Genomic DNA, 13,778 nt, shown 5'->3' on the forward strand with positions numbered 1-13,778 from the left:
ACGAGACTGGAGAACAAGCTGGTAGAGCATTAGCGCTCCGCATTAGACAAGAATCAAATCGTAATAAAATTGGAAAGATTAAATATAATGGGAGAGAATATACAGACCCAAAATCTATAATGGATGTCTTTCAGAAATTTTATCAAAAACTTTACGATCAAGAGCCAGGGGTGGTACCATTCATGCAAGATCAGTCTCCCCTAATCCCAAGGGTGGAGGAGGAAGATAGGGCCCGATTGGAACTGGATATAACAGCAGAGGAGATAAAAACTGCTTTGAATGAACTGGCAGTGGGTAAAGCGGCAGGTCCAGACGGTCTACCAATAGAGGTTTACAGGGCTTTGGGGGATGAAATTCTTCCCTTGCTCGAAGATCTTTTTAATGGAATAATCTGCTCAGGTAATATCCCGGATACATGGAAACAGACCAATATTGTTATATTTCATAAGAAGGGAAAACCAGAGGAGAACCCCATATCATATCGGCCTATTTCATTAATAAATACAGACGCTAAATTATACTCTAAAGTATGGGCGAAAAGGCTAGGAAGGATTATTGGCCAACTTGTCTCACCCTGGCAGCATGGGTTTGTCCCAGGGAGAGGTACTACTGAGCATACAGCAAGGGCAATTTCATTATTTGATGCGGTCGCTGCTACGGGTGGAGATATGGCCATGATCCTTTTGGACGCCGAGAAGGCTTTCGACCGTGTGGTCTGGGACTTTATGTGGGAGGTATTGGTCAGAAGGGGTTTCGGAGAAAAATGCAGGAAAGCTATTAAAGCGATGTATATGGACCCAGTAGCCAGAATTACTACAATGGGTTTTCAATCGGATGAGGTAGTGATTAGAAGAGGCACCCGCCAGGGATGCCCCTGTTCACCCATACTCTTCTCATTGTACATAGACCCGCTAATCAGGAAGATTCTCGCTTCTGATAGAATATCTCCTGTTATATCTCACGGATATACCACCAAGCTATTGGCGTACGCGGATGACCTGGCAATTGTTACCACTAATCCGCAAACGGCAATACGGGAACTAAACAGTCTGGCTCATGAGTTTGGGAGTTATTCACGGTACAAGCTCAATACAGAAAAAACAATAATAATTTGTACTAAGAACATTCAGAAAAGGGATCAAAGGTATGTGGACTCCGCGGTCTATCTAGGAGTAAAAATCAATGCAAATGTAGGTAAAATCATTCAGGAAAATTATGGGCCCTTACTCGCTTCAATAGACAAAGATTTGAGAAGAATTGATGCATTACATTTGTCTTTGATTGGAAGGGTGAATGTTCTGAAAATGTCAATGTTCCCAAAACTATTGTATTTATTCCGCGCCATACAGTTATTAATTGATGAAGGCTTGATGAGAAAAATGGAAGCAGTGTTTTCACAATTTTTATGGCAATATGGTAAAGTTAGAAGATCGCTAGCCCGACTTTCTACACCATTAGAGGGAGGAGGATTATCTGCACCTAACTTAAGGCTTTACCACTGGGTCTGTTTATCGTTGCATATGAACCATCTATTGTATTATGATGCTCCCGAAGGGTCGCCCGGTACTCACAGAATCCCCACAATATATGAATTAGTAATGGGTGAAAAAAAAAAAAAAAAGCTATCCAACGCTTTGCCTACTATTGCACTCTCTGGAGTGGGAATAGTAATTTTTACCTCTACGCTATCCAACGCTTTTCCTACTGTTGCACTCTCTGGAGTGGGAATAGTAATTTTTACCCCTACGCTATCCAACGCTTTCCCTACTGTTGCACTCTCTGGAGTTGGAATAGTAAATTTTACACCTACTCTATCCAACGCTTTCCCTACTGTTGCACTCTCTGGAGTGGGAATAGTAATTTTTACCTCTACGCTATCCAACACTTTCCCTACGGTTGCACTCTCTGGAGTGGCAATAGTAATTTTTACCCCTTTGCTATCCAGCGCTTTCCCTACTGTTGCACTCTCTGGAGATGGAATAGTAATTTTTACCCCTACGCTATCCAACGCTTTCCCTTCTGTTGCACTCTCTGGAATTGGAATAGTAATTTTTACCCCTACGCTATCCAACGCTTTCCCTACTGTTGCACTCTCTGGAGTGGGAATAGTCATTTTTTTTTCTACGCTATCCAAAGCTTTCTCTACTGTTGCACTCTCTGGAGTAGGAATAGTAATTTTTAACCCTACGCTATCCAATGCTTTCCCTACTGTTGCACTCTGTGGAGTGGGAATAGTAATTTTTACCCCTACGCTATCCAACGCTTTCCCTACTGTTACACTCTCTGGAGTTGGAATAGTAATTTGTACCCCTACGCTATCCAAAGCTTTTCCTACTGTTGCACTCTCTGGAGTGGGAATAGTAATTTTTACCTCTACGCTATCCAACGCTTTCCCTACTGTTGCACTCTCTGGAGTGGGAATAGTAATTTTTACCCCTACGCTATCCAACACTTTCCCTACTGTTGCACTCTGTGGAGTGGGTATAGTAATTGTTACCCCTACACTATCCAGCGCTTTCCCTACTGTTGCACTCTCTGGAGTTGGAATAGTAAGTTTTTACCCCTACGCTATCCAACGGTTTCCCTACTGTTGCACTCTTTGGAGTGGGAATAGTAATTTTTACCCCTACGCTATCCAGCGCTTTCCCTACTGTTGCACTCTCTGGAGTTGGAATAGTAGTTTTTTACCCCTATGCTATCCAACGCAAATCAATTTGTATTTTTTTTTTACTTACATTAATTATTTATTAATTTTAGGTTATTTAAGTATTTTAAGTATGTTTAAGTTAATTATATTTATTATTTAATTAACTTTTTATTAATTTAAAGCATTTTTAAAAATTCGATATTTTGACTAACTATAGTTTTTTACATCGATATTTTTGATTCGATATTTTTGTACTTACCTGTTTGGAGATAGGAGGTCGATATTTTGGCATTCTATATTTTTTCCTCGATATTTTGGTAGGTCAATATTTTTGCATTCTATATTATGTCAGTGATCCATTTTCTTCCCATATGAACTCCCCTACAGGTACCTGGTAGAATTCCACTGCCCAACACAAAGATTCAAGCCTTAATGATTGCCACCAAGTTAAGTTTTCCCCTTGACGCTTGTCCTCCTCATGTTATTTCCTTGGCATGGAATCTCATCACTCCTGCTCTCCCTAAGTTTTGCAACTTTTCATTGACCATTGCTCCAGTCCCCAGCAACTGGAAGCTTTCCCTGATAGTTCCTATATTTAAAATGCCTTCTGAGGATACTGGCATCTTGGCCAACTACTGAACTGATCCCCTCCTACTTCTGTCACCAAAGGTTTTAGAGAAAGCAGTCAATCTCCAACTCTTCAATTATCTAGAAGACAATGCCTAATTCGAGCTTTGTCAGTCAGGCTTTCAACCACTGCATAGCACTAATGTTGCTTTGCTGGCAAAGTTAGATGAACCCAGAACCATTCAGGTGAGTATTGTTAGATTTATTTGCAGCATTTGTTACTGTATCTCACTCTGTTCTCATCTCTTGTCTCTTTGACCATGGGTTTTTTAACACCTTGGCTGCTATGGCTTTTCCCCTCCTGTGCTGATTATTTTTGAGCCCATTGTTCATGACGAGCTCAGCTCGTCATCAGCACAGCTCAAACGTGCCTCATGACGAGCTGAGCTTGTCATGAGCATGGAAGGGGTTAAGCAAGCCCTCAATTGGTTTCCCTCTTTTCTGTCGAATACAACTCATTCTGTATCTCTGCCACTTCTACAGGCAACTGAAGACTCCATCAAGTTCAGCACACATTATGGGTCATTTTTTAGAGTCTATTCAACTTACACCTCAACCCGCTGGCTGATTTGGTCTGTTCCTTTGGATTTAAAATTGTATTTTGTCTAAATCATCATATCTACTTCCAAAACTATCTCTTAACCCGATGACCGCGGTGCAAATTCTGCCGCGGTGTGGGCGTTTCAATCAGTGGGGGGGGGGGGGGGTTTGGACGGGTTGGCCGTCCTCCGCACATGCCCACCGTCACGTGGGGCTGCCGGGGGCTGTCCGCAGCACCAAACGGGTTCAAAGTAGGTCAGTTTTAATGCCTGCGTCTTCAAATGTTAAAACATAAACTTTCTTAAGCACAGTGGTGACAAAACCAAGGTTCTTTTGTTTGGTAAGGAGCCCTTGACTTGGTCTCACCTGTGATAGCCTTCAGATTAACAATACTCTCATACTCAGGTCAATTCTGCAAAAATCATAGTGTCTTTTTTTGACCCAAAGTCATCTTTTTCCACCTAAATAGATCATGTGGCCAAACGTTGAGGATGCTATAGAACGTCTTTCCTCTTGTTCCCACAGTCTCTCACAAAATGGTGGTTCAAGCTCTCATCTCCTCCCATCTCTATTTAGGCATACCAATCTGTCTGTTACTCTTCCTCCGCTTCGTCTTGAACCCCCTCCCCCACACCCCCAATGACTCTGTTTCCTCCTACCTTGAAATTTTACTCTGACTGCCTATCTGCAAACACTAATGAAGAGCAATCAATATTTCTGGCTCGATCGACCGCAGACATCATTTTTTACCTTACTACCGCTTTCATTTTCTGTGTTCCTCATCTTTGTACAATCTGGTCATTCTCCAGATCAAGCAAAGAAGACTTGGAGGATACTGCTCCTTTTCCTATTTGTCTACAACATACTGGAACTCCCTTTTAGCATATATCTGCAATATTCACAGCATTAGTCTCTTTAGGAACAAATGAGACCATAGCTTTTACAACAAGCTGAATCCCCTACTGAAAGACTGCATCTGCTGCCAGGATCCCCTTTAGGTAACATCTTGCTTTAAACAATCACTTTATCATCAGGACTTGTTCTACCAGACAGCCAAATGAAACGCCCAATGGACTGATTTAAAATCCAGCCACTGAGACAATTATTTTTCCATCACCTAAGTTGAGACTGATCACATAGGACTTTCAACTGAAAGTTGTAATGATTGGTGCCAGCACTTGTAAGGAGAGACATCACAAAGGTGGAAAAAAGATCTCCTGTTACAAGGGACAAGGGAAATGTTTTGGAGATATTCTCTGAAATGATAGACATGTGTGTTGTGCTTACATATGCTTGTTTAAGGTTCCACATAGAACCTTTATGTGTTGTCATGGTGCTCTGTGGTGCCTGTTCTGAGAAGAGTCAGTTGGTGCCTCTCTTCTGTGCTGAGAGGAGCGGTGGCTCGTTGTACCCACAAAATAAATCCTGTGACCAAAATACAGCGTCCTGTGGTGAATAGTCTACCCTTGGGTCACAACACTATTTTTGGCGACGACCGGGCGAGCCCCCGCAACATTTCACTGCTTCATTGTATATGCCTTGAAGAAATAAAGAAGGTGTACTCACAGCCTGAGACAAGGAGAATCCAGAAAAGAAATTGGAAGAACTATAGAAAACTTCCCTCCACAACGAAAGTTATTCTCTACCTCCTCCAGCGGCAAATTGACATTGAAGAGACGCTTACCTTTAAACTTCTCCCGCGGCTGCCAGAAGATCATCGCTAATCTGCATCTGTGCCGTGAGGAGGTCAAAGGGAGGGGTTGGAGTTTGCTCTGGAAGTCAGCTGGTGTCTCGTCGTTAGGAGAATCACTCCTGGGTGGCTGTGTGCTGGATGTGAACATCTCCTGCCTAATGGCCGTTGGCAGTATTTGTTTGTGAAGAGCTCATCTCTCTTCACCAGCAAAGGAAGAATGATGACGTATTAGAATCCTTCAAAGGATTCAGCGATTCATCTGCGTCATCAGTTTCACCGCGTAGAGGCTCAGCGTGAATACTCTGGAATTCCTTCCAGTCAAAGGTCAACAGCGCTCTGCATAGGTGTGCGTGAGCGTCTATCACATATCTGCTGTTTCCTGTCATAACGTTTTGTATGTGGCAGAGCTCTGATGTATTGTTTGGCATTCCAGTGACAGTCTTTAAACAGAGCTGCGGCGAATTTTGAAAAAAGAAAACTCGGCTCAGTGGTATTTTGTTTGCACATATTTTGAGCTCTAAATGCCATGTGTGATTTTAACATATGCAGCGTTTGACTTGCATTTTTTGTTCAAGATTTAACTTAGTACTTGCACATTTACAATTTAATATTCTTTCCTGGAAAAATGTATTCTGGATGCTTTCACAACTGATTCTTCTCAGAATAGGCACCACAGAGCACCATACTATACAAGAGAAGTCTCCACCCGAAATAAATCAAAAGGGCGCTAAGAATTAGATCTCCCTTCCAGGAAGGAACGACCAATAAACAAAATTAGAACATATTCATTAATTAGCTTTAATCAGCATTTGATTATATATACAGACGATAAATGTTCATTAATGAAATATCACAGAAAAAATAAATTTAAGAAAAGATACACATCCCCTCAGCACAATCATTCAAGCATTCAACACAACACATATTCCTCATCCACTCAATCTCATTCGTCCTGATCCTAAGGGATCCAATCATTCAGGCTAAATTTAAAACTATTCAGAGAAAGGTGGAGAAACCACAGTGCTAATTCATAGGTCTAAGAGACAGATAGCATTCCTACACCTATACCATTTTAGATGAAAATTTAACACAAAAATCAATTTTTCAAAAATATAACTGAAGTTTATACAATAGAATGTATGCAGTCCAAATGTCTAACCAAGATTTAGGATAATGAATAAACAAGAACATTTGGTATAAAGTATTACAATATGTGGTTAATCCGCGGGTTTCTTTTCTGTAGTGCATAGCACCATGACAACACATAAAAGTTCTATGTGGAACCTTAAACAAGCATATGTAAGCACAACAATGTGATAACAGTAAGATCTATGCTCTACAAAGAGAACTTACAAGAAAAGGAAGGTTCAATCTTCGGGTGAGAGATGTGCTAGCTAAGTGTGGAAAGTCTCCAATGAACTGTAAAGCTGGGTAGAAACCTGGCAGCCATGTTATGGTTAGAAGGACACAAAAGAGGTGTGAGAAATATGCTTTCTGTTGAGAGAGAATGAACAATTACTCATATAATTAGGTACACACGCAGGGGTCTGAGAATACCATTTCCTGTGAAGCATGAGAGATGTGAGGGGCATACTATGTGGCAAAGGCCATGCGGACGGGTCATGAATGTCACCTGAATTGAGGTCTACTTTAGAAATGTGAGGGAAATTTCAAGTAATTAAAGGAACATTGATTACGTAATTACTAACCTTTGGATTTGTAGGTTCATGTAATAGAAGTGTGGGATTGCTATGCTCTTTGAAGCTTTAGAAGGGTTGATGGTCATTCTATGTGGCAAAGGGCATATCACTTGTGATGAAAAGCCCATGAGATGTGCGAGGGTAATCCCTACAATAAAGGGGTATTAAAGAGGAGTGATCAAAATCCACTAATGTGGGACATGTAACAGCAATAAGGGCATGCTGTGTGCTATGGGCATAGCAAAGTTACTTATGAGGGGCATCTTTCAAGGTGAATAACATTTGAGAGATACTTTCTCTAATGAGGATAAAACTAGTGGACAGAACATAGCTGCTGATGAGGGATGTGCGAGAGAAGTGAGGGACTCCTGTTCGCTATAAAAGAAATGGGAGCATGTTATGTAGCTGAGGTTCTACCACTGATCTGAAGAATGGCGGATGTGTGAAGGGCTATGTGGTGATAGACATGTAAACATTGTGAGCTCATCCTCTTCAATGAAGGGCATGCTAAAGGAGGGACTGCCCTGTGTAAGAAAGAATGGAAGATGCCAGTAAAACCCTTCAATGAGCGATTTACAGGATAAATAGAGACTCAATGATTATAACTAGGAGAGAGGGTAAATCTACTTCCTTTGGCAACATGTAGATAAATGCTGGGAAAAATGCTTGGCAGTCAAGTGTTACGATATGGGGCACCTGGGCTAAAACATGATGAGAAGCAATATGGCTGCCCACCTTTAATAATGAATGGGCATGATGCATAACAGACATCTTTTGCCATAGAGCACTTTTGAGCGATGGGTGAGCGTCATGAGGCATAGTCTCTGAAGTATGTTAACATCATGTAAAAAAATGCACTTTACATGCATCTTAATTGCTCATGAAGCTATTAATGGTAGTGACACCAACTATTCCAGAGCCTGATTTCCCGATCCTTTTGACACCCGCACCCTCCACCCAAGGATCTTTCTTTGTCACCTCAAATTGTGCCTGGAATGTAGATACCAAACTTCACTATGCTTGGCTGGTCCATAACTTAACAATCTACACCTACATTAAATCATCTGGTACTTTAAACCAAGCAATCTGCTCTATTTGGATAAAGGCCCAACAAAGTCCTCATGTTCTGACACCATAACACCTACGGAATTACAATGCCCAGCCAAGCAAAATTTAATCCTACATTATTTTGCAAAATGCTATACAAAGCTGCCATACATTCACTGAATCATTTATATCCGTTTCACAATATACTCAATTTCTGTCTTAATTCGGCTCTAGCAAACAAGCACTGTCCCAATGTACACCTGTGAACTGTCCTCCATATGGCCCACTACTGTAGAAAACATTTAGGGGCCATGTGCTGCCTGCAGGGTAGCGGATAATCAGCAAGAATGTATTGTGGCCACCATGTGTCTACGGTTGCTTAAGGGATACATAGCCTTGGATATCCCAGCACATGCCTTCCACTTTAGCTTAATGTAGAACTACATTCTCCTTCCGTATCTTTAAATTGATTCGTACTCAGAGTGTCGTATACATTCTCTCCTAGTGTCTCCAAGTTGAGAGCCTGATAAGTACTGCCTTCATTGCTGTCGCTAGTAGGCTTGGATAAATGGTTGTTTTGAACCATCGTCTCATAGAGTCCACTTTTTTTCTGCATTTGTCCATTGGCGTCATTCAGAGGACCAGAGGACCGACATGCCGGAGTGACTTTTTCATAGATGTGAGGCGTGCCTGGCCTCCCTTCTGTCTGTATCACATAACGATTCTCATAATGGTGAATTGTGAATGGTGACTTGATGCTGCTGATGGATCCTCTCAACTTTGCTTGGTCACTACCCATGATCCTGCCATCATTGATATTCTCTGGAGGAGACATTGAAAGAACAACACATTAGAAAAGGCACTTCAGGATAAAGCAGGAGAGCACGTTAAAAAAACAGACGTTTGACGTATTAGCACCCACTAGGTATTAATCTGTAATCAGTCCTACTCAAGTCATGAACGAGGAACACAATCACAAATAAATTGCTCCACAAAATCAATGAAAATAAACTATAACAATACCCCAGAACACCAAAAAACGGCTCACAAATCAGTATTCAGTTGCACCATATGGGACAAGACTTGGATTGTCATCCATCAGTTCTCTACACAATATGACAAATGAAATGCTTGTGTCTTCTTACTTGAAATTGCCCATGAATTTGCGAAAATATAACTATACTGCAATATCTTATGAGGAGATAAGGTATGAGACAATGAGCAACGAGTTTGCTAAAGTATGTACCGTGCATTATCCAACAAAGTTATCACTAGTAATCCAGGATAAGATGTTTTCCATTCATTTCTTAACATGAGAGACACTCATTCTTGGTCCATGAACTGATCATATGAGCAATGGCGACAAGAGTAATGAATCTTCAAAAATATGACCAATGAGATTCCTACCACAGAAGCCATGAGTACCATAAATTGTATGCTATTAAATGTGCCACTTAATGAGACTCTAGTTCATAACATAACATTATATAAATTTAATATATATTTGAGACAACACGGGTGAGTAGCGTGCTTTAAAACCCCTGATTGATTGACAGAGTGAGGAGAGGCAAAGCCTTGAACAGGGTTGAGAGATAGGGCCAGACTGGCGTTGTGGGCATCAGGTGTTATCCCAGGAGACTGGAAGGGTGGCAGAAGGTTTTGTTACTATGGGTCGGCTTTACAGCAGTGCTGCTACATTAACCCCCAGTAACAAAAGCAGAAGGGGGCTGGTCAGGTTAAAATTGCCAGGGCTGCTTTTGGTTCTCAGTCTGGCTCTGTTGGGAGAGGAGCATTGGGCACTTCACACCAGCCAAAAATGGAGAGGGTGGGCTGGAGAGCAATGAGAGGAGGCAGGACTTAGAGACCAGCTCTGACCGAGAAGACCCCACCACTCGTCCAAAAAAACACATTACAGAGACTTTTAATGCTGCTGCTGACAGCCTGGGATAGTTGTAAAACACCTAATGGACATTGCTTGGGCAGAGTCTCCACACAATGAATTGGAAACATGCTCGCTTCAGGAATTTCCAGCTCACTGTATACACACTCCGTGATATCAGCTGTTCTCCAGGAGACCGTGTGAAGATATCCATTTTCCACAACTTAGGCAAAGTTTAAACCATGAATCTGCACCATTCATGAAGAAAACTGTGTTAAAGGGTAGCACATTTACAAAGTGTTGATAAGCCACGCAAAGTGGCCTAATTCCACTTTGTAAATATGATGCAGGGCATTCTGCCACCGGAACGTCAGAAACTATTATTTTTCCAAACTATTAGTCAGTCTTTTACAAACATACCCACTTTTGCAGGGTGGGTGTAAGTCATGTGTCAGGATATGAATAAGGAAATACATGAGCCAGACATTTTCCAAGGCAAGGATTGGCTCAGATATCAATCAGGAATTTACGAAACATGGTGCAAGTCATCTCAGGTTTTCTCCACCACTGAGCTGAGCACTCTACATGCTCATTGGAGGTGCTCTACAGTTTTGCCATTCTAGTTATTAACTGCTTAACAGCGGCACGAATTCCGCCGTGTGCGGCGGTTTGAAAGAGTGGGCGGGGCACGTCGGCCAACGGAAGTGCGCCGCACTAGCAAGATAGAGCTCGTGACGGCCATTGGCCGACAGAAGTTACGAACGGTTTAACAGAGCTTACCTCTGCTGACAAGGAGTGACCAACAGTGAAACGCAAACTTGAGTATGTATGGGGACTAAGTGCCCCGTTATCCTCAGCCATGAAGTGACTGTCAAGCTATCCACGTCGTCCCTTACCTTGCTTGAACAGAAGCCCTCTAGGAAGACGCAGATGATTCCGCAGAGACGTAAGGGACCAACTTCCCTGATTGCTAACTAACACTTACTGATCCTAAAATTACAGCAAGAAATTAACTAGAAATTAGGGAGGAGGGCCGGTACTGGACGTTGCAGTGAAGACTCTTGATTCTTGCTGTCGACCTGCGAGGCAACAAGCACAGAAGACTTTACTATTCAAGTCCTATAGTTTCCTCCTATTCTGTTCTAATCTTGAACTACTCTGGTTAAGATACTTAAAACTCTAACTGGTTTTCTAAACGTTCGCCTACCTGCGATCAGTAAGGAGTGGGCCTTCGTCCAGTATTTCTTTATGGAGGTGAAGACGGTGTCATCAAGTGTCCTCTGGGAATAAGTGGTCAGCTTGTAGGCTTGAAGACTCTAGTTGAATTAGGCTGGAAATGAAAGAGGAGGATTACTTATCATTCTTTAAAAGGCTTTCGCAAATCCTACCTAACTCTTTCACCACTTACTTGCAATAAACGTCTTGCCTCCTAGACTCGGGGTTCTTGAAAATCGTCCTCTAATTTCGGGAAAACAAGCAAATACACAAATCCCATACCTTAACAACATCAAGCGATGACTGTATTCGCTAACAAAATATAAATCTAAATAACATGCAAGAAAACCTAAACAAGTTCTTCTGAGACTGAAGTACAAGAACTAAATAGTCCAAAGTCTTTTCTTGCGTTTTCCTCTGTGAAGCAAAGTTCCAAAAATTGTCTTTGACCTTTCTTGCGAAGGGCGCCTTTAACCAAAAAATGAAAGTACTTAGCTTTCCGACTCTCTGTCCTCTAGGGTCTTCATCGCTATTTTCCAAGAATGATTAGCCAGTTGAAGAGCCATGAAGATGTCCTGCCGGTAAGAAGAATACGCGACCTTCTCCAAGTGAAGACTGAAGGCAAAGCGCCTTCCAGAAGGCTGGGTGCGGTTTAAATACAGGGCCGCACCCAGCTCCACCCAGTTACGCACACGGACGGTGCGCGAGACAGAAGTTTCCTGAAACCCCTCTGAGGCGCACCAAAAAGGCGCGTGCAAAGGATGCGATGAGACCGTTCTCAGAGCGAAGGTCTGGCTTCCGTGAGCGCTCAAAGCGAAGGCTTGGTCTTTCGTCTGCGCTTGCTCCTAAATCTAAATTAAACCACATGAAAACACAGAAACCTGCACAAATAGTGGAAACAATCACAATAGGACACAAGGCATGAAATAATGGCATGAAAAACAGTTCCACCAAACACACTGACTTTGAAGCGTGCGGGCGCACGGGACAGGGGTGGGTTTCAAAAAGGGAAAATAAAACTGTAGCCTAAAGGGGATACGTAGTTCTTAAGGATGAGCAGGTGTGGAATCATGACAGTACTCCCTCCTCAAGATCCCCCCAAGAACGGTGGAAATGGGTCTAGGTTTGTCCGGGAATCGTAAATGAAAGTTCCGAATCAATCTGGGAGCATTTTTAAGGTGTTCTAGAGGCTCCCAAGACCTTTCCTCAGGACCATAACCTTTCCAGTCAATGAGGTAATATAACCTTCCCTTAACTCTCTTGGAATCCAAGATAGTTCTTACTTCAAATTCTGAGTTGCCTTCAACAATGATGGGAGGCGGGGACTTGGGAATACGAGTTTGAGGATGAAAAGGCTTGATTAGAGAGACATGGAAGACTGGATGCATCAAGTACTTACTAGGGAGGGTCAATCTAACACAAACTGGATTTAGTATTTTCTCAATGGGAAAGGGGCCAATAAATTTTGGATTGAATTTTCTGTTCCCTCTTAATTTCAAATTTTTTGTACTCAACCATACTTTATCCCCTATTTCATAAAGAGGTTGTTTAGTTCGATGTTTATCCTTGGCTTCTTTCTGAGATTCTTTCGCTTTGGCCAAATTGAATTTGGCATCCTCCTGAATGGAAAATACCTGGGACACATAGTCATAAACTGTGGGTACGGAGTCATTGAGGTTATTGTTGGAGTTTTCAGGAATACTTTTTGGATGAAAACCGAAATTACAAAAGAATGGGGACATTTTAATAGAAGAATGCTCAGAGTTATTGTAGGCAAACTCCAAAGGACTTAGTAGATCGGACCATTCTTCGGTAACATTAGGTAACATACAACGAAGATATTGTTCAATAGTCTGGTTAGTCCTCTCAGTCAAACCATCGGTCTGAGGATGATAACTAGAGGACAATCGAACCTCCATATGTAGCAAAGAACTCAGTTTCTGCCAAACCTTAGAAATAAACTGTGATCCTCTGTCCGAAATGACAACCGAAGGAATTCCGTGTAACCTTATCACATGGATCATGAGCAAATGAGCTAGCTCCAAGGCAGTAGGAAGCTTTTTTAGAGGAACAAAATGGGCCATACGGGAAAACTGGTCTACTACTGTCAGAATTGTATTGAATCCCTTCTTGGTTTCAGGTAGTTCAACAATGAAATCTAAAGATATAGTGTGCCAAGGTTGAGGAGGAATAGGTAATGGCATTAACAAACCACTAGGAGCCTGGTGAGGAGACTTGTGCTGAATACAGATGCTACAAGTTTCCACAAATTGTTTAATGTCTTTGGACATAGAAGGCCACCAAAACTTCCTCTTGATGAGTTCCATAGTTTTTATAAAGCTTGGGTGTGCAGACAGAACGGTCTCATGATGAAAGTGAATAATGGCTCTTTGAATTTCCTCTTTTGGAACAAAGATCAAGTCATGGACC

General features: G+C 41.9%; 1 protein-coding gene across 1 annotated transcript in view; it reads right to left on the minus strand.

Annotated features, from left to right (window-relative positions):
* Positions 1 to 6,291: 6,291 nt before the first annotated feature.
* Positions 6,292 to 13,778, minus strand: part of LOC147701819 (uncharacterized) — a 786,161-nt gene continuing 778,674 nt past the window's right edge. The window contains exon 9 of the mRNA XM_086930459.1: positions 6,292 to 9,076. Within this exon, the coding sequence (XP_086786585.1) occupies positions 8,679 to 9,076 (398 nt within the window). The 3' untranslated portion in view covers positions 6,292 to 8,678. The remainder of the gene's footprint in view (positions 9,077 to 13,778) is intronic.

The sequence above is a fragment of the Lissotriton vulgaris genome, chromosome 7 (assembly GCF_964263255.1).
Source record: "Lissotriton vulgaris chromosome 7, aLisVul1.2, whole genome shotgun sequence".
NCBI lineage: Eukaryota > Metazoa > Chordata > Amphibia > Caudata > Salamandridae > Lissotriton > Lissotriton vulgaris.